Source organism: Apostichopus japonicus, chromosome 4 (genome assembly GCF_037975245.1).
Source record: "Apostichopus japonicus isolate 1M-3 chromosome 4, ASM3797524v1, whole genome shotgun sequence".
NCBI classification, from domain to species: Eukaryota; Metazoa; Echinodermata; class Holothuroidea; order Aspidochirotida; family Stichopodidae; genus Apostichopus; species Apostichopus japonicus.
In genome coordinates this window covers 26,010,589-26,036,389 of record NC_092564.1, presented here as the reverse complement: position 1 = coordinate 26,036,389, position 25,801 = coordinate 26,010,589, and the positions used below count along the sequence as shown (strand labels likewise).

Sequence of the window (25,801 nt, the reverse complement as noted above, 5' to 3'; positions counted from 1 at the left end):
ACTGCGCAGTACAAAGGTATTATCAGGTGACAGTGATATCAACCACTCGACCGTGACAGGAAAAGCTTTGAGATCGATACTGTAAATAGAACCATCTGAATCTTATAGAGTCATTACAGGAAAAGGACGTTGTACCGGTGTTCTTCAGCAAGTACTTCTGTATCAGTATTGTTGCTAATTATGCTATTAACTGTCAAGTATAATATTCACTGAGTTTAAAACTTCAGCATCTTGCATCCTATAGGCGCTTACTTATTAAAGTTGTCTAACGTAATCATTGGTCTGGAATGTCTGGATCCATGGGCGGATTGACAGTCAGTCTTCGACGCCAGTATCGAAAATTAGGGCCTAGCTGCATCGACCACTCTTGAATGTATAACATCATACATGGACGAATTGAAGCCTACAGCATAGCGCCAACACGTCCACACATGAGTGTGCTAAATATCGGAATTGATGAGGTGGCTATGTAAGCCAATGGGCCAGTTCATATAGCTCTGAGCTATAGCTGGGCACTGCCTGAATTGTCCGAACGGTCAGTCCGCCCCTATGGGGGTGAGAGTTGTACAGTACAGGATATGTATATAATGTAAGATGTGACCCTCGTCTGCCCCTGTTTTCCTTCTCAGGCAAGTGAATGATTGGCTTAAAGTTAGTTTAGTAAGAAAAGGGTCAGGAAGGACAGTGACCCCGAAAAAACAAAACCTTATAAACTGAAGATAATGGAAAATTATGTTTTTCAAAAATAATAGGTGTTAACTAATGTCTAAAATGGCAATTAAATTTCGCGCTCGGCGGTGGCTCTTAGTGTGGGCCGTTAAATGGGACGAAAATTTTGCTATGACACCCCCCCCCCAGAAGGGGAGGGTGGGCTACACCCCTGAAGTGAATAATATTGTTACTAATTTTCGCTATGGATACAGGAAAGCAGTCACCCATTTTCATACTGGATAAACCCTTTGAGAAGAATGAAAGATCTTGAAACTGAACTTCACGACCAATTATGTCATGCAAACTGGAATGTGGAATATCAAAATTGTATTTTTTATGGATCAAAATCTGAAGAAAAGTGTCAACATTTTTTCATACAGATTAATACAAATTTAGAAAATGAAAGATCTTGATCGTGAAAAGTACACGCCTAATTATTCCATGTGGAATATCATTTCGCGAGATGTGAATAAAACCAACCGAGGTGTTATAGTTTGTTTTATGGAACACGGAGAATAAAGTCGCTATTTTCATATGGATTAAAGTATTTAAGAAAATGGAAGATCTTAACCCCTAAAATTGACCTTATTATTTCATGCAAGTTTTTATGTGGATCACTTTCTTGAAAAAGTGGATTATCCAGCAATATGTTAGGCTGTAGCCTATTACAATTCGATCTGTGTCTCAAGGAAATTTTAACGAACGTGTCGTCTCCATTTGCATACCGGATTAAATTCTTTAGGAAATTCGCACGGATTTGGTGATATGAAGGTAAGATAAATGTCATCGTTTTAATTTATGAAGGTTCGGGATCATTTTCCTAACTATTTTGGCATTTGTAAATTGTAAGGAAAAAACGTGATAAGTAACCCGAAAGTTTTATTTAAGGTAGGTTAGGTCATATACAGCTTGCACACACATTACGCGCACAGTGTGTTGAGTCTTGCCCTGGTTTGGTAATGGCGGACGGCTCCCCATGGCCGCCCTTTAGTTCTTATATCCTGCTCTATGGACGGCGACATGTAAATTACTCGTCGCTCGTAAATATCCAGACCTGGTACATCCAAAATCAGCCAATCCTCACGTGACAGTATTTCTCAAGAGAACCGTTTTGTACACAGTTTAATATGTCGAGAAATTTCATCATGCATGATACAGCCCAATGAATGACGTTTCTTGTGGACCGGGAAAACCCTATGGTTAGGGTTAACCCCCAAGGGTTAAACCCTAACCCCTAACCCGAGAAATACTACTTCATGCAATACCGTACTTCTTGAGGAAATGCAACTTGCCACATTATAACTTGTCTTGAGAGATGAAAACAACTTGAGGTCTTGGTGTCCAAATATCCAACTTCATCTTAATATCCAAAACTGGGTAATTTTTGGAATTTCTGTAACGATAAATTTCGTAAAGACAACTTGCTGATGACCTTTTAAACTAAAGTTAACTTGAAGACGTGGACAAAGACACGATTTCTTTTGTTGATATTTCCTACTGAACGTTTTCGTAATTGGTTTGACTGCTGTTGGCATATTGGATACTGCACCATCAGATCAAACAAAAGGTTGATTGAAACTATAGATTCCTGATTAAAGGGCGTAGCTATACTTCTTTTTAGAGCATCTTTAAGCTTTTCCAGGGGCTAGGCAGAACCTATTTTCAAAAGCAACATCTGACCATTGGGGATGGGGGGGGGGGTGGGTTGCTTGCAGACAAACGTTTGGGGAGGAAATTCCAAGCATTCTTCATAAATAAAAGCCGTATCCGTCCTTAATTCTCAGCCAATCACAGCACTGAAAGAACAGCCGCGTATACTTGACAATCAAGAACGCAGGTAGCCTATACTGTCATGACCATACAGAGACATTTGTAACAGAGAATGATTATGTCGAGCTTAACAGACTACTTTTTGCATTTTTCTGGTGTTAATGACAATTCGCTACAACCGTACGTTCCAGCGTTATGATCTGAGGTGTCTATAAATATACAGATTGTAGTCCAAAGATTTTGGACAATTTGCCCTAATATTTGTTGCTGCCAATCGATATTTCTGCACGTCTGACTCTGAAGATGGGCCTAGCCTAACGTTTACTGATTTAATGTTAGCCCTAAATACATCTCCACTTGGTACTACTGTAGTACTATAGTGGTAGCGATAAATGTAATCGAATATTCTAATCAACAGATCACAAAAAGGTGCAAAATGGAAGCCAGGAAAGATGAAAGACAAAAACACAGGAACCGACACTTTTACAGTATATGATGACAAAGATCGAGTGAGTATAACAATTCAATTTTATCAATGCGTCTTGTCAGTAGCCAAGGGAAATAGCCTTTAAATTAGCCTAGACTAGGCCTAACCTTTACTTACAGATTGGTGTAACATATGCCAGACGTTAAACTTACTCGTCGCCCAGGTAATTACGGATGACGCAACCCATTTACGTTCACCGGATCGAATTATAACCGTTTTTTGTTTCGTTTGTAGAAACAGTCTTATTAATTTTTTTTTAATTAAAGGTTAATTTGAGATACCGAAGACTATCATGGCTAGGTAAGATTATTATTGAATATTTAGCCTAAGTTAGGCTAAATATGCCTAGGAGTTGGACTAGGAGTATCAATATCATCTTGAACTGGTTAAAACTTCGAATAATGGTCAACCTTGCTGACTAGGCGTTAGCCTAACGTCCATGTAGGCCAACACAATATCAGGTTAGGACATCCCCATTCGCCTCCCTTAAACATTAAATTACATCACGTTAGTCAAGCCTTAAGGTAGGCATAAATATATTGTATACATTGGTCAACTGTAAACATTGTACTTTATTGTAGGCCTAAAGTGTAAACACAGGCTTTAAACACTATGCCATATGAAGACACGTATATCTCCTATACTGATGTGAACAATACTAGTAGCCTATGTGTGAAGTCATATGATAAAATTGATTACATATACAATACAACAACAAAAACTGTTTTCGGTAGAATGCGATACAATTGTATTGGAGATAATAAAACAAGTACGGTCCTAATATAGTGTAAAGAATATATCGTATAGTTGGATATTCGTATTGCTGGACCTCCTAGACAACATTGTGATTAAATCGACAGGCGTATACATTTTTAAGAAGCGGTGTTTTTGAACTTATTATAAGTGGATAATGCAGGAATTCAAGTTTCTCCTTACATTTGCAATCAATCGTTTAATAAATAAAACATATTATCTCTCTGTTGATGGGCCTTGACAGATGTTTCAACATAAAGCTTAAACTTTTCATAGAATTGCAGTTGTCTTCCAGAGAAGAAACCCATCAATAGGGCCTATGCCCAAACATATATTGTATGTATGTGTTTATGTGTATAGGTATGCGTGTGTGGGCGTGTGTGGGTGTATGCATTTATGTATGCATAAAAGACACCAAAACGTGGGATCTATAATAAGAGAGGTTAGAAGAAATCATCCATTTTTAGCTAAATTTAAGTCAACAGTTGTTACCCTTCGGAAACTACCTACCATAGGCGTAGGAGGCGGGGCGGGTGGGGGGGGGGGGGTCCGCAGCCCCCAACTTTTTTTGGTGAAAATTAGGGCAATATGCTGAGAAATTTTCGGGCACCTACTGAAAGAAAAATAAATTGCAATGTGTTTTAAAAAAAAATGATAACCAATATGGAAGGGTTATAACACGGCAAATGATTGTATTTAATGCGCGCGAAAAATGTTGGTTGTAATTTTCGGGCAAGTCGTTAGAGCCCCGCCCCCCTCCCCGCCCCCAAATCAAACTGGGCTCCTATATGTCTATGCTACTGACTAGACGTTTTTGTTTTGGTGGGAAACTGTAAAATCTGATGAATTATAAATCTTCAAAATTGAAATCAACTGGATTGATTTTTGTGTATTTTCTTCCTTTGTTCCATTTAAGTAAGAAATAAGAATGCAACTGTACAGTAAGCGTAAAAAAAATCTTCAAAATGAATAAGAACAACTAAGTTCATTGGAGTCATCTCGGTGTGGGTCATCTGTTGTCCTCCATCAAATTACTCACAGATACACTGCAGAGAGCGAAAGAGAGAGAGGTGGAGAGAGAGGTGGAGAGATTGAAAAAAAAACCCAAAAATGCTTCCTCTTATTCATTAAAAAGATATGATCTAAAGATATACGTTAGCCGCGTGTTACCTAAAAATTACTATCATCTGGTATTAACTCAAAACAATACGTTACATTATATCGTAATTTTTAATTGTTGGAGTATATGTACAGGGGCGGATCCAAAGTTTTAAAACACAAGGGGCGTGGTCATGAGGTCGTTGAAACCGACTCCTATGTGGTAGAGGGGGTTGGGATCTCAGGGTCCTCTCTAGAAGAAAATAAAAATATAGACCCGAAACTCTGCATTCTGGGGCATTTTATAGGCTATTAAATCAGGTCTATAATTAGGTCTTCACGCGAGATTGTGATAATAGATACTTTTAATAGTTTGCGAGAAGTTGAGAGGCGGGGTATATGTAAACCGCCTTCCCCGCCTGCTATGCTTCAGATCGAACTGAAGATTATGTGGAGGTATATAGCTGCTATATCAGGGTATGACTTACCAAACAGATCCACACGAAAATCCAGATTGGAAAAAATAGAGTGATTATGAAATGAAGCAGATGATTGACTCCCCTGGCAACAGAGAGAGAGAGAAACAAACCGTTATGAGTGACTTCATCAAAACATGAAGGATAACAATGTACGTGATCTTCGTTCAAACATGTATACCTTTCATTTGGCGCCTTTTCTCGAACAGTACATTACAATACATTGGCTACTGATGCACAGCAGCAGCACTAACAGCCATACTTTTCTCTATACATTACCCCATGCACATAAAATGATAATAGTCGTGATCCCTACTTTCAACACTGGCAACGCTTACTTTTCTTTGATAGGGTTTATATATGCATCAAGATACAATAACCATTTATATATGCTGTACGCCTCTTCCAGTGGTCATTCATGTGAACTGAAGTACCAAAACTATAAGATTGTTAACACCCCCCCCCCCCCGGATAATTATTTCCCCCTTTCTTAGACTTAGAAATTCATATTAAAAGACACTGCTACTTTACCTCTTTCCGAACAATATTTTCATTCACTTACCGAGCAACCGAGGAAGACATCCTCCTCCTCCTCCTCCCACTCCCCGCCTCCCCACTCCTCAACCTTATTTTTTATATTTGCAATTATCTTAATATCCTAGCAAAGAACAATAAGCATGTTTGAATATTTGGAGTTTTAATGATAAGCTCAACTTAACTATAGGATTTTACAGAAGAAGGAGAAGGAAATAAACAAAACAATACGATAAATAAACTGACTGTTTTTGTGTTGTTTGTTGAACAATCACAGTTTGGGGAGCGGCTACCGGCTGCTGGGCTGTGACCACGACCGTCTGTTGTTGTTGTTGTTGTTGTTGTGGTGGTGGATAATACATTGGTGGTGAGTAGCCCTGTTGCGGTGGTGGGTACCCCTGTTGCGGTGGTGGGTAACCTTGTTGCGGTGGTGGGTAACCCTGTTGAGGTGGTGGGTAACCCTGTTGAGGTGGTGGGTAACCTTGTTGTTGTGGCGGGTACCCCTGTTGTGGTGGCGGGGCACCCTGTTGCGATTCACTGTATGCTGGTGGGGCACTCTAACAAGACCAAAAATATAAGTAGAAAGAAGCTTGATATATTAAGACCACGAGTTTTCACGACCAACCAAAAGCTAAGTCAGTCGGGGCAGATTGGACATGTTTTCAAAGAACATTTCCGAAGTTACGTTAATTTTGAACTGCAAATATGAACGTTGCAGGAGCCTGGTGAAATTTAGCATTCTTCCCTGTGCATTTGACGTTTTCTTGTTGTAATTGCGATATGGTGCCTTTGAAATCGATACCTTTTGCACCTAGAGTGAACTTGGAACAAGCAAAGCTAAGCATTTGTTTTGTTTTCTATGTTATTCACTGTACTTGATTTTAACCTTGAATTGGGCATTGTTCCAACTTTTACTACAGAGAGGAGGGAAAGAGGGGGGGGGGGGGGTTGTCGTGAAGCTTACACAGTACCACTGAACAAGAGGGATTTCGTTTTCCAATGTATTCAAAGTACCAAAGGAAATTTGGAAGATACTTTTGGTTTTGTTTTTGTTGTTGTTGTAGTTTACGACATTAAAGGCATACTTGTTTACTGTACGGCACAATTGGTAAAAAAAAGAAGAGTATATCCTTTGTAATGTTTCAAGTAACTCCCTGACCATAACACGTGCTCTATAAATAATCAACACTGATGAAAATGTGATCTAATTACATTCATGAAACCATGTACAGCCGATTGCTTCCTAATAACTCAGGGAAACGTACCTCTGTTATCTGTATATAGACAACCAGTCTTGATTTGTTCATTGATTCGTTCCTACTTTCATATTTATCCATCAATTAATCCATCCATTCTACTTTCCACCTATTCATCCATTCAACATTTCATTCATTAATCCATTCAATCATGTATTTATTCATTCATTTATCCATCTGCCTATTCATATACAGACATTCATCCCCCCCCCCTTCATCCACCCCTCAACCATCCATGTGACCATTAATTAACACGTTCACCCTAACCATATGTTCATCGACTCATCAATCCATCCGTTCATCCATCCATCCTTCCATTCATTTACTGAGTCGTGTATTAATACGTCTGCACATTCCTACATTACTTCATGTATTCATTCATCCATGTTATCTTTGTACTCTGCCGATGCGACATTTTCAAATAAGACGTTCATACTGAACGGGGTATTTAGATTATAACAAATGTAGTCAGTCTATACATCAGAACTTGGAACGTTCGTCCTTACAACAGACGGATCATGAGTGTAATTTGCATAAACACTAATTTCGTAACAATAAGTAAATGATATACGACTTTGCAAATCCTACTGGAAAGGAATCAGAACAGTAAGATATTGTCAGCGATAGGCAGCACCCAGTAAGATATTGTCAGCGATGGGCACGAAGTAAGATATTGTCAGCGATAGGCACGCAGTAAGATATTGTCAGCGGTAGGCAGCACCCAGTAAGATATTGTCAGCGATAGGTACGCAGTAAGATATTATCAGCGATAGGTACGCAGTGAGACATTGTCAGCGATAGGCACGCAGTAAGATATTGTCAGCGATAGGTACGCAGTAAGATATTGTCAGCGATAGGTACGCAGTAAGATATTGTCAGCGATAGGCACGCAGTAAGATATTGTCAGCGATAGGCAGCACCCAGTAAGATATTGTCAGCGATAGGTACGCAGTAAGATATTGTCAGCGATAGGCACTCAGTAAGATATTGTCAGCGATAGGTCACACTTCAAAGTGCTTCTATCATTTGTGAGTACTGTATACTGCAGTGTGATTTAAACATCCTGTTTCAATCATGAAAAAATGTCAGGAACTATACTATTAATACGGGTGCTTTGAAGCATGTTACGGGAGGGCAGTATTGAGTGGTATTAGCATTTGTAACATTGTCCCAGCTAACGGCTGCGATAGGAATATTACGCATGTCAAACTAGTTCGTTGTAGAATGTTGGGAAATAAGTTGAATCGCTACATTGCACATTATACACTCAACAATCTTCTGCATGTTGACCCTTAGGCTATAGCCTGTTAAAACCGACTGCAGGGTTCAATGTTGAAGCTATACACAAAGAACGGTTCAAATTTACAAGGGTAATATCTTACGGGATACAAAATAATTACAATGAATAAACGTTTTTGTACTCTCTGTAATTTACAAATTACGTGAGAAACCAGTATTTGTATCTGTGATAGTCAGGGTCACTTTCGACCCTAATTAAGGGTCGAACTCGAGTGAGTTGATAACGCCGTCCAAACAAATTCATAATGCGCAGCAACCGAATTAATAATGCATATAAGTCACCATCCTGCCGAGCATGATCTTGCACAATTCCTTCAGATAATACTCGTGTTTATATGTTTCTTTTTGGACACAATTTCTATAGAATTGAATAGCAAACCATCATAAACGCATAATTCTAAAATTAATAGTTGTTGCTCCAAAAGAAAAACAATGGAAAACCCCCCGATTTGTACCTTTCGGCGAAACCGAGGTTACACAGTTGAAAAAAAGTGGGGGTATAAAAAGAACAATAAAGTTCAAACAAACGAACACACACCCGGCATTCAACTATAAGTAACACCGGATAAAGTGCAACTTTTGACACATAATGACTCGAAACCCAAATTCGCTGAAGCGTGCTAGTTCAAAGGTGGTAGACATTTTGAAATTTCAAAAGATTTTTTTTATTAACAAGAAGGTGCAGCAGTAACCTAAAGTAAATATACAATTTAATAAATATTTAGATGCATTGACGGTGTCATTTTTGCAGCATTCGTTTTTAAGATCTCATCCAACACGTTGGGATTTTTCTTCAGTTCTAGGAAACAAGCCAACCGTTTTGAATGTTTTAGATAAGCATCAAGAAACTAACAGTAGAACAACATGTCATTTCTCTAGTAAAGTTCATCTAACTTGTCTTTTTTTCACATTATTTTACGATTGAAAGATTGGAAGGTTATGTTCTCGTTTGACTATAGTTGAGATACTGCAGAGCGTTGTTTATACGCGATTATAGTTGCTGAATCAATTTGTCCTTCCTGATTTTATTGTAAAAAAAAACTGAAGCCATATATAGTCAGCCCAATGAAACCAAAATGGCAGGTGAAGTGTATCGCTGGTTCTAGGGCACGTTATGCTACAACAACAACAGTAGCAACAATAACAAAAGCAACAACAACAACAGCAGTAATAATAACAATAATAATGCAAACAACAGCACCATTCAAAAAGCAAGAACAGTATATAACAGCAGTAATAATCATAAAACATCAATAACTACAACAAAACTAATAAGAATAGTAAAACCAACAGCAACGATAACAGAAGCAACAACAATATAACACAAATTACAACAGTAATAATCATAGAGCAACAACAATAACAACTAACAAGAACAGCAGCAGCTAGAAAAAAACAACAGCAAAAACAACTATATATGAACAACCAAACAAAATGAACGGCCGAGGGCCGCGAAACAGGCTGATGGTAGCCTATACTTGTAGCTAGGCATGAGACCGAATAAGCGAAATTTAAACTTAGAAACCCAGTTAAACGCATATTCCCGCCACTCGTCGTTCGACCTATCCGACTAAGCGTCACTTTTATTAAAGTGATGTTTAACCACAGAGAAACATATACTAAGCATCCTTGTGATATCTGCACTCAATTCCTAGATTGCGTTTTTATGATCTTGATAGGTGAAACTGTCCTATTTTTTTAAATATATTATCGTGATGACATGTGATGTCATAGTTGCCCGACATCCTGACATGTGTGATGCCATATTTGCCTGACATCCTGACATGTGTGATGTCATAGTTGCCTGACATCCTGACATGTGTGATGTCATAGTTGCCCGCCCTCATCACATGTGTGATGTCATAGATTACTGACATGTGTGATGCCATAGTTGCCTGACATCCTGACATGTGTGATGTCATAGTTGCCTGATATCCTCACATGTGTGATGTCATAGTTACCTGGCATCCTGACATGTGTGATGCCATAGTTGCCTGACATCCTTACATCCTTTTCATCGTATTTATTTTTCAATTGATTTGCTCTGTCATTGGATTGGAAAGGGGTTGCAACTTTTCTTGAGGGTGTGTGAAGGTATAACAAATGTCCGAAATGACTGTATACTGATATTCATATGTTGTTTAGTGCTTCCCTATTTTGGAAGAATAATACTGGATGGACAATATTTAAATTAAAAGACTTAGACAACACAAATATGCCAGTGTATACATCTATGATATCACACCTGCATGTTTGCCTCAAGTTCACTGTTGATACAAAACGTGTCAACTTCTTCTAATTTTCTTTCCTCAAAAACGATACATAGGAACTGAAACGCAAAACTTCACCACAATGCTTAGAATTTCTTCCTATTCCATGTGCCACACGAGTAAGTATTGTATAGATAAAGACTATAGGAATAAATTGTTTGTATATTCATATATTTGTATTACCTTCAGTATAGGTGCAAACCTCCTCGCTTCCCTTCATATAAAAGTGTATGTGTTAATTTGACAGCTTGGCTATGACATACTATCTGTATATGTCTTAATGTTTTCATTCCACGTATAGGCGGCCTAAGTCTCTTTTAACATATTTATGTCCATGCATGCATTCTAGTTAACTTTATTGCTTATTCTTGTTTCGTTTCTGAAGAACTATATGATTTTTCAATTCTCATTTTCATATTCATTTTCATAGTCTTTTAAGGTATACTTCAGATAACTTCAATGGTTTAATTATCATGTCCAGTTCAAAGGTATGGGGTGGGGATGGGTTTGGACCATTTTTTGTTGTTGTTCTGGAATTCTTTTTGGCACTTAAAATAAGCTGCAACTGATACATAATTTTCTTCAAAGCAAGTTACATGTGGAAAACTTGAGCGCAATTTCCGTGAGCGTGGCTTGCTTTTTACTGATATTTACCACATTCACCGATATTTAAGTACTAAATTCGGTAACTACCAATTCCTCCTTTTACCGGACCCTCAGTCTCTTATAATAAAATAAAAAATCAAAGTGGATCCACCAATGATAATGATGACTTTGAAACTTACCATTTTTAAGGGAACAAAAATGTAACACTGCAGACTGCTTTCTTGAAGACTCGTTTAAAACACCTCCCTTTTGTCGATATACGGATATAGTGAGTTCGGTAAGTTGTCTATATGTGAATCTCGTTGAGTACCAAGTTATGGTTCCGTGTGGCTCTTCGCTTGGGTAGGTTCTACCGTCAGTATAGAAAATGTACACCCATCACATCAATTGGTTCTTTGTAAATACAATAGGTGCATATACATATATTTACGTTGTCATCGGTGTTGTATATAACAGCTATACAAACTGTGAATAAAGATAATGCCTGTAACCCTTGCAGAATATAATTGTTAGATTTAGTGTGTATGTATATATATATATATATATATATATATATATATATATATATATATACATATATGTGGTTAGTTATGTAGACTGCTGTGTTGTGTACATGTGCATGTAATATAAGGCTGAAGGTGTGCGTTGTGACGTAAACAGGTACACACATATCGCCCTTTATTAACTCTGTAACGAATACCGCATCTTCCCAAAAAATTAAACAAAAAGGACAAGTGAAGACGAAAAGACAGAAAACATTATGCCAAATATACATATTGGTGATTGGTGACATTATTTCGTCACCTTCTAAGAAACGCTACCGTTTTGTAGCTAGTTTTCAGCAAACATCTCAACATTACCAGCCAATATCGATGCAGTATGATTGGAAATTATTATATGATATTTGTTTTGTTTTTAGTCTTTCTTCACTTATAAGAATTCAGGAGAAATACAGTATGTTGATGTAGTTAAGCGGTATTTTCTTAATAATACGATGAATGCTGTATAGTATTCTAACCTTGATAGTACGGATGTTATATTAGAGATTAATTGTCGAGTATAGGGGAAAGGTTTGTACAAGGGTGGCTGTAAAATTGAAGTTTCAATATGAGTGAAAAACAAAGGGTCAATTAGCTGGCATATTGGTAAAGGGGCGGGGTGGGGGGGGGGGGGGGTCCGATGGACCAACGACCGTGGACTTTTTAATACGGTATTGTAAAGTCGGTGCAGGAGAAGAACTAAGTCACGTGCTTATAGTTGTAACTTCATCAGCCGCGTAGGCATGAATTTGGATTTAGAGCAGGGGGGGGGGTTGATTGAGAATGGGGAGGGAGGGGGTGGGGGGAGGCAGAGTACCATGGCTAAGACAATTATAGTTTACGGACAGGAGATTGAGTTGCATAATTTAGGGGAATCTGGGGTGGGGGGGACAACTACCCACAATAGCCCACCTCCGCCTCCTGTATAGACTAAAGGTTAGTATGTCTTGTTCTTTGAGGGAGAGGGAACGGGGCGGGGGTGGTTTATAACAGCTGCTGACTAAAAGGGTAGTCATCCCCCTCCAAACCTTCGACTGACAGACAGAATATTACAAAAAATAAGTCAACATGTATATAGTACAACGTAAACAATTGCAAATTTCTTCAACACTGTTTCGAAACTTGCAAAATGTTGCAGTATTTGCAACTAAGCATCCTCCACTTTTTTTTCAAAATTTCTGAGGTGAGAGGGGGAATCCCATACTGACATTCCACCAAAAAGTAAGTGAAAAATAGAAACTGCACTTACAGTGATTTCAATTGTGCATGTAATCAGGTGCAGATCCAAGGAAGGGAACCGGGATAAGAAAAAAGAAGAAGCACTAAATAACATTTAATCACTGGAAAAATGGAAACCGCATACGCGAATACATTAAATCAATCAAACAAATTTGTAACACCTCCATTGTAAATATAATGATAAGGTCATATCGCTGTCTTGTCTTTTCATGTGTTTTTATTGCCAACGCCTGACCGAATGAGATTTCATATAAGATATGACGTAATATCTGAACATATTTTTATATTTACATCTTAATAAAACTCTCGATAAATTATGGATTAGGTTATAAAATTCATTAAAATTCATTAAATCGATAATATATGATATTATATCAGCGACTGAGGAAAAATTGACCAAACAAACAAACACGTACAACGAAAATATGACTTTCATAATGTATATGGAACTAGAAAAGTCGGTTACATTCTTCCAGACAATGAAACTGGAATAGCGCCACTTATGTCTTTCAAACATCAAGAACTTTTCTGTGCTTGACCCAAGCTCATTTTGAATAAGTACAAAGAAGCGTATAATGTTAAGTCATATAAAGCAAAGTCAAATTTCGTAACTTGGTGACGTAGGACAAATACAACGCAAGAAAAGCAAACGCAAAAACAACATGGGGACTTTTTCTCATAAAGCCTAAAAATAAAGACAGTTGGTATTTCTTTTCTTCTGTGAAAATAACTAGTTGATAATAGGATGGTCACGTTTCCCTCTGCAATGATTATACACCCCCCCCCCCCCACGTCTGCGCATGTGCATGATTTCAACGAAGATAGAATGTTCACATTATAGCTTGTTCTGCGCAGTGGCATCAAAGCAAGGAACTTTCCTTATGCTACTTGGTATGAAGTATAACTACTGAATTAAGCATAGGCCTAACAACAACAAACATATAACAAACGAAAGGAACAACTGGTTGTTGTTACTTACATGTTTACAGTGTTCCTTGAAAATTTTAATTTGCCATAGACAAGCTTTTCAAGATGTCTCAGTATAGTTGTAATGACACCCCCCCCCCCCACGCCCCCTTAACTGTTGAACAAACAGTCAATATGTTGCTCTCATATATACTAAAGAAAGGATAAATACATTTGTAACATATAAGTGACAGACATGGGGATAATTAAAGGTGTGGATGTATATAACTTTTTTTTTAATGTTCTAATATCATAGAAAAATATTTTCCCATTTTTTCCACTAAGATAAACTAATTCATTTTTTTTTGTATGGACAAATATTAGATTTACGCTGCGTCCCTACTTTATAATTATTGCTCATCACACCATAGTGATCCGTTCAAATTTTGATCAATTAATACAAATTGAACTAAATTAAGGATCGAATATAAGTCATACTTTGAATATAAACCACATTAAAATGTTCATGCAATCAGTCCATCTATCGACTGATCAATCCGTCTAGCAGTCTTTCAATATTCCATATTTTTTTAAATGATTTCGAATAGTCTATCAATAAATTAATTAATCAATTAATCAACCTATTGGCTCATCAGTCAACAACAGCTGATCAATCCGCTAATCCACAATCTGCGAATCGACCGAATAAGATGATCATCCGATTGACTGAGTTCGATCCCAAATCGATCGATTACGTAATCAACTAACGTTTCAGCCAACCTATTGATTATCTTTCGACAATCAGTCTTATTCACTAATAATAGATCAATTAGTTATTGGAAAATAATCAGCCAAGCTATCGGTCGATCAATGCGCCAATTGGTCATGTGACCAATATACAAATCATCCGATAATATGATCAGTTAACTGTTCGACTTCACCGATCAGTCGTTTTACAGACCAATCATTCAGTTAGACATAATGATCGGAATGTTCAGCAATACGCTGATCGATAAACTCCTTCAAAACTCGATTTATCAATCAATGTTTGTTCCTGCGGTTTCAGCCTAACTGTCTGTGCCTACAAAATGTTTGTAATGCAGTGTCGACAATGAAAGTATAAAGCGACTGTCGGTTAATTTGGTGCAACTACCATGTTGATACTGTGGCGGGTGGGGAGGGAGGGGGTGGGTGTGCTTGGAGAGCACGTCGTCAAAGAGAGGGTGACCCCCCCCCCCTTTTTGAGTCATTTTGGCAATGTGAGGTTACTTTGATGTAAAATTGTACTATAATTTGAAACTGTTGAATCAATTGATTTTTTTCTCTCGATTGTTTAAAGTTGTACAGCAAGTATATATGTTATATATATATGTCCAATGTATACACTTGGATACTTCGAGGTGGGATAGGCGAGCGGTGTGTGATCCTCTGATTTTATTCTGGACGGGGTGGGGGGGGGTGGGGTTCATCCCCAGAGGCATCTGTTTTCTTTCCTTAAGATGTTAAACTTTATCGGATATACATACCATAGCTTGGATGACTCAATTCTTTATATAGCTAAATTCATCGATCTGTATTGGCTACGCTACTGGATTGATTAATCGATTGATTATCTGATTTACACGTAAAGAGGTAGACTCGTTAAAATATTCAAAGGGTTGGAGGGGTAGGGGCTTTTTTAATTTTTTCGTTTTTATCTGTCAGCACCTTTAACCCACAACTACAAAATTTTGAAAAGTAAAAAGTGCGAACATCAATATATAATAATTTTTCTAAAGCGTGAAAGTAAGGGGTTCATTCAAACTTTTTTTTTTAGCATTCCGAACATTAAGTTTCTCGTAACGTCTATGACATTTTTGGTCATGATCGGTCACGTGACATACGTTACATGTATACACATTCACATGTACACGCAACGCACACCGAGACAGACTGACGTGTCGTACTGCACTAGTTAGGTGCTTTTGTAGCATTTTTTTTTCTCAAAATTCATGTACTTTCCATTTCAACGAACTAAAACGCAAACAAATATCAGTTATATCAAAGCACTCGCTCAAATTCTTAAAAATAAAAAACTATGCTAAATTGCTTTGTTGTAAAAAGTTTTGAAATAATACATAGGCCTAATTGGATGGATATGGAATTATGCGTCCATGTTATAATAATGACGAATTTTATCAGTGATTCTTCCTAAAAAGCAAAGGATTAAAAGATCATCTCAAAAGGATGTACTAAACTTTCGAGATTTCATTGTTTGAAAATTTAGATTGCATTCGGGACATGATTCTTGTGGTACAATCACACAACAGTGATAAACCATTGTTTATTTAGCTGCATCTTAGGAAAATTTCAAGCAAAATGATGATTGAGAGAGCGCGTTACCATAGCTACCGAAAAGCACTTCGTCTTGCACGGATAACTGACCACGGTGTTTTGAATTTTGTCTAGATATGACATATTATATCGCCCACATCTATGGTTTTATAAGAGAGAGATAGTGCCTCATAACCATTTTCATATGGTTTTTTTTTAAAGTTTATTTAAGACTTAATTATTGTATCAGTTGACAGCAAGCTTTTATAAAACAAACAAAATTAGTTTCTGTTTCAAACAATCCCTCTATTTAGCTTCTACATTCCAGAAAGAATCACCGTACCGTCTGCCAATTTTATTGTTATTTAGTCGGAAGTGAAAGCTTCGTGAATATCAAGTCTCGCTTTTATCACGAGCGAGTATAACCTTTAATCTGTTTTCCATTTGTTTTGTTGTTGTTGTTTTGTTGTTTTGCTAACTTAGACTGATGTAATTTAACCAGTTGGCCGGCTTCATAATAACAAATAAACAAATAAAATAAAAGTACGTTCTTCTCACAAGTTGCCTTCAATTCTACATTCTAGAAAATAGAATCCATTAGTATCGAGTGTGGTTGGATACAAAGAAACTTCTTATACAGCGAACCTCAAACATTTTTTTTCATATGAGGCCAACTTCTTCAAACTAAAGTGAGTTTCAATTATCATCTTCTTCACAACTCTTTCGCTCTTTCTTGGTCTGGCCCTCTCATAAGTCGTGACCTAGTCGCTCAATTTCATCCAGCATGTAATCAACGTCGTGTTTAGAAGCGGCTGGGTTGGAGACTACCCAACGGAAGAAGTTGACCTTGTCATTAAGAGGTTGGTAGCCGACCATTAATCGACCCTCGTTCATCAATCTTGCCTTGATTATCGGCGCAACCTAGCCAAAAGAAACACAGTAAAGTGACATACATATAGCCCAATTTGTAATTATTATCCACTAGTGCACTGTATACGTTTTCTGTCAATGAATAAAGTCCAGTTATTTCCCTCGTGCTGGTAAGGGATAATCCCCTCTACTCCACCCCTCACTATAAGTTAAAATAAATTAGTGTAGCCATATATAAGTCCATCTTTTAGTTTGTTTTCAAGATACTCGTCTATATGTTAAGTCAAATGTCTGTTACGCCCCCCTTGTTTTGTGTTATATATGTTTAATATTTTGTATTGTACTGTATTGTATTGTGTTGTGTAATATTGTATCGTATTGTACTGTATAGTGTACTGTATTGTACTGCATTGTATTGTGATGTGTAATATTGCATCGCACTGACTGTATTGTATTGTACTGCATTGTATTGTGTTGTGTAATATTGTATCGTATTGTACTGTATAGTGTACTGTATTGTACTGCATTGTATTGTGATGTGTAATATTGCATCGTATTGTACTGTATAGTGTACTGTATTGTACTGCATTGTATTGTGTTGTGTAATATTGTATCGTATTGTACTGTATAGTGTACTGTATTGTACTGCATTGTATTGTGATGTGTAATATTGCATCGCACTGACTGTATTGTATTGTACTGCATTGTATTGTGTTGTGTAATATTGTATCGTATTGTACTCTATTGTGTTCTGTTAAATATTGTATCGTATTTTGTTGCACTGTATTGTGTTGTGTTAATATTGTATCGTATTGTATTGTACCGTATTGTGTTGTGTTAAATCGTATGGTATTATATTGTACCCTGGTGTATATTGTGTTGTACCATATTGTATGGTATTGTATTGTATAGTATATTGTACTGTATTGTGTTGTGTTAATAATATTGTATCGTATTGTACCGTGTTGTGTATTGTGTTGTACCATATTGTATCGTACTGTACTGTGTTGTGTTAATATTGTATCGTATTGTGTTGTGTTGTGTTAAATCGTATATGGTATTATATTGTACCGTGGTGTATATTGTGTTGTACCATATTGTATGGTATTGTATCGTATTGTATTCATCTTGGGACCTCACTCTCATTTACCTTATGAAGCCGTAGTTGTTTCTCCTGAGTATCTTCCAATTCTCGTATACTTGGTGGATAATACCAGAAACAGACGTTTGTGCATTCGGGCTGTAATTGATGGGGCCAACAAAACATACAGTTTGAAAACATACATCAATACATAGAAGAAAGAAAAAAAACCCTTCATTATAGCAATTAATATGATAGTGTTGTCTGACATACATTCTTTTGTTATCATGTTTGACACGTTGAAAATGACAGACTACATAATTTACTAAGATCAGTGGCGAATCTATAGACAAACTTTCTTGAATGGGTTTTAACTCATTCAAAGAACAGTCCAGATGTATGACATATTTATTCCAAATAGTCCGAAAACGCAAAACAACACTTCACCAAAGCAAATGCTATACATGTTAAAGAGAAAATGAGAACAGCTCAAACACCCCCCCCCCACCCCCTCTTCAGAAAATTAAACAGTACGAACATGAGTTGTGACGTCACGGATTCGCTCTGTGTCCATATATCTAACCTTTAGGTGGAGTATACATACCAAATAGAGACACTAAATACAGATGCCTATTTTCCAAACGTATATGTGTTGCAACGTCAATACTTCAATTCACCAAAAGAAGATGTTTTCCATTCCAAATTCCTTATACTGATTAATAATACTTGTATTGGTTCAACCTATTTTTTTTTATGCCGAAAGTTGACTTATTCACAGATTAAGAGTAAATAACTTGAAGTAACGGCGAGTAAGCCCCTCAATCCTATTGATTACTTTCTCCGTGGCTGTTATTACCGATAAGTCTCTTCATTTAGTTGATTATACTATATGCATGGGTCCGTTGTAAGTCACATACTACATATTTATAGTGATACCACATTTACTAGGTAAAAATATTCAACCATGTTCATATACTGATTAAAACTTTGGATGCTTGCGGTAAGTTCTATTGTCATTTTCTTTATAACCAATTTTCTTTTAACCTTAAATCAGAGACGTTCATACTTTGGTGTCATTTGTATTTTATGAGGTAATCTATCATTCTTATGAAAAAAAAACCTCTGGACAATAATTCCTTTTAAATACTTTAAGTCAATCGTATTGTGCATGGATAGATACTGCCAAAATATAAAAACCTTAGAAATTCAACCACAAACAACACCTTCACCCCCCCCCCCACCCACTCCTCTGCACTTCCCATGGAATATTATCTGTGCATAGGGTAATTAACATTATGGGATAGAATTTACCTTTTCAAAAACGAGCTGAAATGCGTCCTTCGATCTCACTCTATCAACCAGATAACTGTAAGACAAGTGAAATTACAGAGCGCCATCATTTAAAATCTACCCTTTATAAGTATGACACTATAGGCTGCACGTGAGACGACGCATGGAATATTAATGTTATCCTTATATATAGAATTTATATAATAGAAGCTAGCATGCAGTCTGTGCAGTTTATTCCATAAGGCTATATTACCAAATACCATTCAAAGAAAAATAATACGGTCAATTTAATGGAGAGTTAAATACATGTTTACGTAAAAGAAAGTACTGACAACAATCACAATAACACTAACAACATTAACAACAACAACAACAACAAGAAGAGGGGTTTTTAATGACGTATTTACTAGTTGTTACTTACTGAGCAAGATCAAACAGTTTGTTAATCTGACTCTCAATACCTTTTGTACCCTGTAAGGAAAAACAACAAAAAAAACGTTCATCGAGGTCTTAATATAAAATGTTATATTACGGTACAACTTTTAAAACAAGGAAACCAACATAAAATATAATTCATGAAACATAATTCCATATTGTACTTCATCCATCTTATATATTGATATCATCATTAATATAGCAAATCTCTCATAAAATGTATAGTTTTAAGCTTATATACTTGTTTTTTATTCATAAAGCTTTATGAATAAAAATCATATTGGAGTAAACCGACTAGTCAGTTTACTCCAATATGGATGTTGAGGGGAATTGAGCATTTTGGGTCGTAAAATTGGGTTGTAAATCGATACCTAATTAAGTAAAAATACAGAAACAGAAAAAACAAGAGCTTAAAGTGAGTTATGTTTGAAATAGGGCTATGGATTAATATTAACCGTAATAGAAAATGACACAGTTTACAAGAAAACGGGTTAATTTAACTTCAGCAATAAACTACATGGAAGGAAAGCAGGCAAAAAGAAAGAAAAATAAAGAAAGAAATAATGTAAGCAAAATAAAAATAAAATAAAAAATATGATCATGTTTAATTTGGCTTTAGCTAACATATTAAAGGAGAGTTCTGTACCATCAGAAACCAACGATTTGAAAAAGTCGACAATTTGAAGACGGTTATAAAAGTCGTTTAATAAGGTAAAATGATCGATTATTTAATAAGTTAATTGAAATTAACGTCAAATTATCTACTCTCCTTGTATAAATAACAATGACATATTTTTTCTTTATTTTTAATTGTAATGTTGTAATGAAAATATGATATTAGTCCATGATAAATGATTTTTTCCTGTTGTTTTTCTTCATAATTATTTCTAAACAGAAATACTGCGATATTTCGTGATTTTTGCAATGAGAAATGTAGTTACAATCAAAGCCAGGACGGGAATGAATTTCTTAATGACCATAGACTGGAATAAAGTTTGGTGCCCTCAATTGATCGCTAGGCAGCAAAACATTGCCCTGATGTTTGTAATCGTTTTTTTTTTAAATATTCGGTGAATTTTTTCTAATAGGTTACTTTTCCTTTTTTGTTGCCTTATAATTTGGAAAGGTCTACTAGATCCAGGGACCTGATCATCTGGGACAAAATAACCCAACGGTTAATCTAGCCTATATAGTCGAACTCGACGGGCAAAAGAAAATGTGTTTAGAATATTTGGACAAGTTGCGTATAGAATTGGGTGATTCGGTTGCCTGCTTGTGTGTGTTGATTTGCTTGCTTGCTTGCATGTTTGTATTACCGTTTTGATTCGAATTTTTCAGTACTGCATGTGCTTAGTTTTTTTCATTTCGTTTAAAAAAAGGAAGATCGTTGTGGGGTCGGGGCGGTGTGGGGTTGGAGAGGGGAGGGGGGGCTTCTAACCTTAGCTCTCCACATTAACCACAATCTGAAGACATCCACCGTGCGACCACACTGTATAGCTTTGTCACCAGTGTCGAAGCACACGTCGTAGTGTTTATCTTGCTGGAAAAGGTACGTGGCACGCATGGAGTTACAGTCCTCTAACAATCCCTGTAAAAAAATATTGAGAGAACACTTGTCATTATTTTTCAAAACTGATCGCCAGAAAGCCGCATCCAATCCCCATCCCCACCCCCACCCCATTCACAACCTACCCCATATACCCTAACGTTTGAAGAAAGTACGAATTTGCATGTTTGATCGATCACAGCAGACAATATTGAAATAAAGAATGGAGAATGCATGGGTCACTTTAGATAGGAAATAGATATAGGCCTATACTGAAGCTTTACTGTGTAGGAGTAAGATATATAATGTTTTAACAGTGAAATAAACTACACACAAACACACGCACACATGACTAACACAAATGCGATGAAAACAATCGTGTGATTTGCGAGGGGGTGGGAAGGGGCGTAAACCGATGGTTTAACTTCGAACCAAGTTGAACACGATATGTGACAAGTTTGAGTTGGCCTTCAGGTTTATTCCTTTGGCAAATTGTATCATCTAACCATGCATCTTCCTCATTAATTAAGTCAGGGGCGGGGGGGGGGGGGGGGTTGGCGAGGTAAAGTAGTGTATAGTTGTGTCCTGGAGGATGGTTCTAGAGGAACAGAGGAAAGGCTCAAAATGGTGTTACTAGGTGTGTCCTTTCCCCCTCCCTATGACGTCATTGATGTTGACTTACATCTTCTTTCAGAAGTATAGCTGAACACTGCAGCGTTACACCCATCATCTTGTGAGGGTTCCACGTCACGGAGTCAGCCCTTGAAAATGCGATGGAAAACAAACGTGACGTCACTGAATATGCATTTATGATCTATATATAAGCACAACAAAAGACCCTCAAATTGACGAGAAATGGACATTGTATCATTCAAACCGATGAAATAAAATATGGTTTCCTCATGCATAGTACACCTGCTTATCGCTTATATTATATATAGACGTTTTCGCTTTTATATCATTAAATCTTCAGCTAAGTACACCCGTATAGATCACAGTTCTTATATTGCAATTCTTTCTGTTTTTATTTTTTTTAATATCATAATTATTTATTCAGGTATGTTTTCCTCCCCCCCCCCCCCTCTCTCTGCCACTCCCAAAGGGCAAATCCTTTCCGTTTATAGCTGAAAGTTATCTTTGTTTGGCATTTCCTCGCGAGAAAACATGAAAATAAGCATGCCAGTAACATATACACCTATGTTAGCACACGTGCAGGGTAAAATAAAACCTTTACCGATCCATCCACCTTTGAACTATACGGTATATAGTGTGTCGAAACCTTACAAAAGGTTGTTCCAAGAATGAGCGCCAGTAAAAGTTGTGATTTGCAAATAGTATGTTTTAATTTTTTGCCTCCCTCTTTTCAAACATACGATGGGCTTTGAATTGGAAGGCTGTTTCGCTCAACATGAATGTAAATATATATACTAATTTGGACATGTGAAATTAACGTTATGATAACGCGCAGCACATTTTCTCATTAACTAAGTGTCTCTCTATACCAATAAATCTGCATTACGTTATCTGTTCATTTATACAAAGGTCAAGGGTGACTCTTACGATATTATTTCCAAAGACATTACAATAGCACCAAGAAAAATGACGCAATTGAACTGTTGAGCTTTAGCGTCTGCATTATGCCAGGCAAATCTGTCGTAAAATAGCTATTCTTCACAGGATTAAATGACATTTTAGAAACCTCGTGATACATGGTCAAGTGAATTACATCTGCTGAAAATTTTCTAAAAGGTCTCGTTCCTTATGAAAATAATTACATTTGCCTCTCTATAGTTTGGCTCAGGTCTATATATATATATATATATATATATATATATATATATATATATATATATATATATATATAGAAGGCGAAAGTCTCGCTTAGTTAAAGTACATCGAAGCTAATTACATTCTGATCTTGCTTTGCATTCTCTGTGATATCAATGTTTATTGATTCGTAATACACAGCTGAAGGTAGTCAACCATGTAGCTACCAATTTGAACTTGGTTGAAAATAGTTTAAAGGTGTTTACTAGAACTCCTTATTGTACGGCCTCGAGTTTCTTTCTTCGTAATACATAATATATACATGCGTTGAAATGTTGTCAACTCACAATACGTTCTTTTTCCTGAACAAATGCTGTTTGTTGGTTGGTTGGTGTTTTAAAGACTCAAAGTGCATTAAACTTACGCTTTAGATCGTAATACAAAACGTATGACTTATCATTCATACTTCTAGGATTTAGTTCGTTTATATATTACGGCTTTTTTTTATATTTTATTTTTATGACAAAATTACTCTGAACAAAATTAAACCTCGAGTTAAATAAGTTATATTTTAAACCTGCCACAGCAAATCCATTCGTTAGTTTCGCTTTCTCTTTCATTAGGAGGGTTATCACGTGATTAGACACTCTTTCGGCGCCATCACTTTACCATGATTATGTATTCTCCCAAACTACGTGTTACATGGCATAGTGAAGGACTCCATATAATTGCACGTACTAGCATTATAATCGCTAGTATATGCATTAGTATACTTATAGCATCACCTTAAAACTACGTCACTCTAGAATGAAATCACTGATAATGTGTCCTCGTATATATATATATATATATATATATATATATATATATATATATATATATATATATATATATATATATATATAGTAAAGTTGGTTGGTTGGCGTCTATCTTGGCGCAGAGTGCTCTATGTCCGGTGGACAGAGCGAAATATATGTTGAGACTAGTTGAGACTAGTGGAACACTAGTAGTTGTAACTCAGAGTTTCACGCGTTAAGCGATCTGATGATGAGTTGTCTGATGAGATGTCTGATGATCGCTCAACGCCGTGAAACTCAGAGTTATAACTACTAGTGTTCGTCTCAACACACACACACATATATATATATATATATATATATATATATATATATATATATATATATATATATATATATAAATAACCTCAATTTAAAACAACAAACAAGACCAAACTGTAAATAGTCTGAACATCGACAATACCTGAAAACAGTCGATATGCTAATATTCATATTTTGTGCATACTTGCCACCACTATTATCAGCTCTTGATTATCAACGGGGTATCAGCTCGTTATACGTAATATTAACAAACATTTTAAGAGAGAACTAACCTGTGTAAGCCGTCCACTAAATGTTTGTATTTACGGGATAGTATAACACCTCCACCCCAAGCTGCCTGCAAAAACAACAAAATTTCACAACACGTTTTTTTCTGTGTCTCTCTTTTCATTACTGTTTTACCGTAACTCTACTTCTGCCTGCTTTCTTTTTCTTCTTTTTTTTTTTTTGGTCTTCATCTAATCACCAATATACAACTGTACAGGTCCTCTATGTCGATGTGATATTAACAAACGGACTAGGGATGTTATCGTGTTTGTCGGTCTCTTTGATAATCCGTCCAAAGAGAAACTTATTGGATCAAGGCATTACGACCAAAATATGTCGGTAGGCGTAGAAATGTGTTTTTGCCTAAATTACCAACAGCACGATGGCGAAAATATTACACATTGGTACAAAGATGTTGTCGTAAGCAAATTGTTTCTACATATATTCTTACTGGCGTTCTCAAATGACTATAGTGACTAAATATATATATATATATATATATATATATATATATATATATATATATATATATATATATATTTATAGTGGTCTTGATTGAATAACGTTTGAAAATAAAACGGCCTCTTAGATTTGGTTACAGACACAAGGACGAGAGAAATATTCACTTGATGCTATATCCAATTATGCATGATTAATCGGTCGGTCAATTAGTCAGTAAGTCCATCAGTCGGATATTTAGTTAATTTATTCATCTGAATCAGTGTACGTTATCAAGCAGGGATCTCTTTACTTAGTCAATCTTGGAGGTGTTACTTGTAGTTTTCCGTGAAACTCAGTCAGTCAGTTTGTCTGTCTTTCAATCTGTCTATCAGTAAATCAGTCTGTCACTTTATCCTGTGATTTGTAACGTATGTGATGATATACAGAGAGCGTCCTTGATATATAGCTAGGCAGGGATTCAGTGAGACAGTTTATCTGTCAGTCGTATCAACGTCAGTCAATAATTGTCAGTCAGTTGTGATGAATCAACCAGTCATATATATGTGCTATATACATCCGTCGAGTTGGTTTCATCTCGGGTTTGTCAGAGTGGCTATACACGTCTGTCAGTAATGCAGCCTGTTAGTCAGTCAGTCGGTTCTTAGACAAGTCAACCAGTCTGTTAGTAACATCAGTCGTCGGCTAGTTAAGTTATATATAAATCCATTT

The 25,801-nt window shown here is 36.5% G+C and overlaps 2 protein-coding genes across 3 annotated transcripts in view; both read right to left on the bottom strand.

Moving 5' to 3' along the window:
• Nucleotides 1-2,957: 2,957 nt before the first annotated feature.
• Nucleotides 2,958-11,615, bottom strand: LOC139966955 (uncharacterized). The gene is made up of 4 exons (XM_071970460.1): nucleotides 11,440-11,615; nucleotides 6,076-6,386; nucleotides 5,308-5,380; nucleotides 2,958-4,767 (listed from the first exon to the last, which is right to left on the bottom strand). The coding sequence occupies exons 1-4, from the start codon at nucleotides 11,440-11,442 to the stop codon at nucleotides 4,753-4,755; spliced, it is 402 nt and encodes a 133-aa protein (XP_071826561.1). The 5' UTR covers nucleotides 11,443-11,615; the 3' UTR covers nucleotides 2,958-4,752.
• Nucleotides 11,616-12,889: 1,274 nt separating this feature from the next.
• Nucleotides 12,890-25,801, bottom strand: part of LOC139966951 (glutamate decarboxylase-like) — a 49,250-nt gene continuing 36,338 nt past the window's right edge. For both annotated transcript variants that reach the window (XM_071970456.1, XM_071970457.1), the window contains 7 exons: nucleotides 24,637-24,701; nucleotides 22,162-22,240; nucleotides 21,372-21,521; nucleotides 19,920-19,969; nucleotides 19,520-19,574; nucleotides 18,278-18,367; nucleotides 12,890-17,178 (listed from right to left, as the gene is read on the bottom strand). In XM_071970456.1, coding sequence (XP_071826557.1) covers nucleotides 17,005-17,178; nucleotides 18,278-18,367; nucleotides 19,520-19,574; nucleotides 19,920-19,969; nucleotides 21,372-21,521; nucleotides 22,162-22,240; nucleotides 24,637-24,701 — 663 coding nt within the window. In that variant the 3' untranslated portion in view covers nucleotides 12,890-17,004. The remainder of the gene's footprint in view (nucleotides 17,179-18,277; nucleotides 18,368-19,519; nucleotides 19,575-19,919; nucleotides 19,970-21,371; nucleotides 21,522-22,161; nucleotides 22,241-24,636; nucleotides 24,702-25,801) is intronic.

What these genes read in the sequence shown, in the direction of transcription:
- LOC139966955 (XM_071970460.1), bottom strand. An exon ending in CAACAAACAACACAAAAACA is followed by an intron (nt 5,381 to 6,075) that starts GTCAGTTTATTT and finishes CTCTGTTGCCAG; the next exon opens with GGGAGTCAATCATCTGCTTC.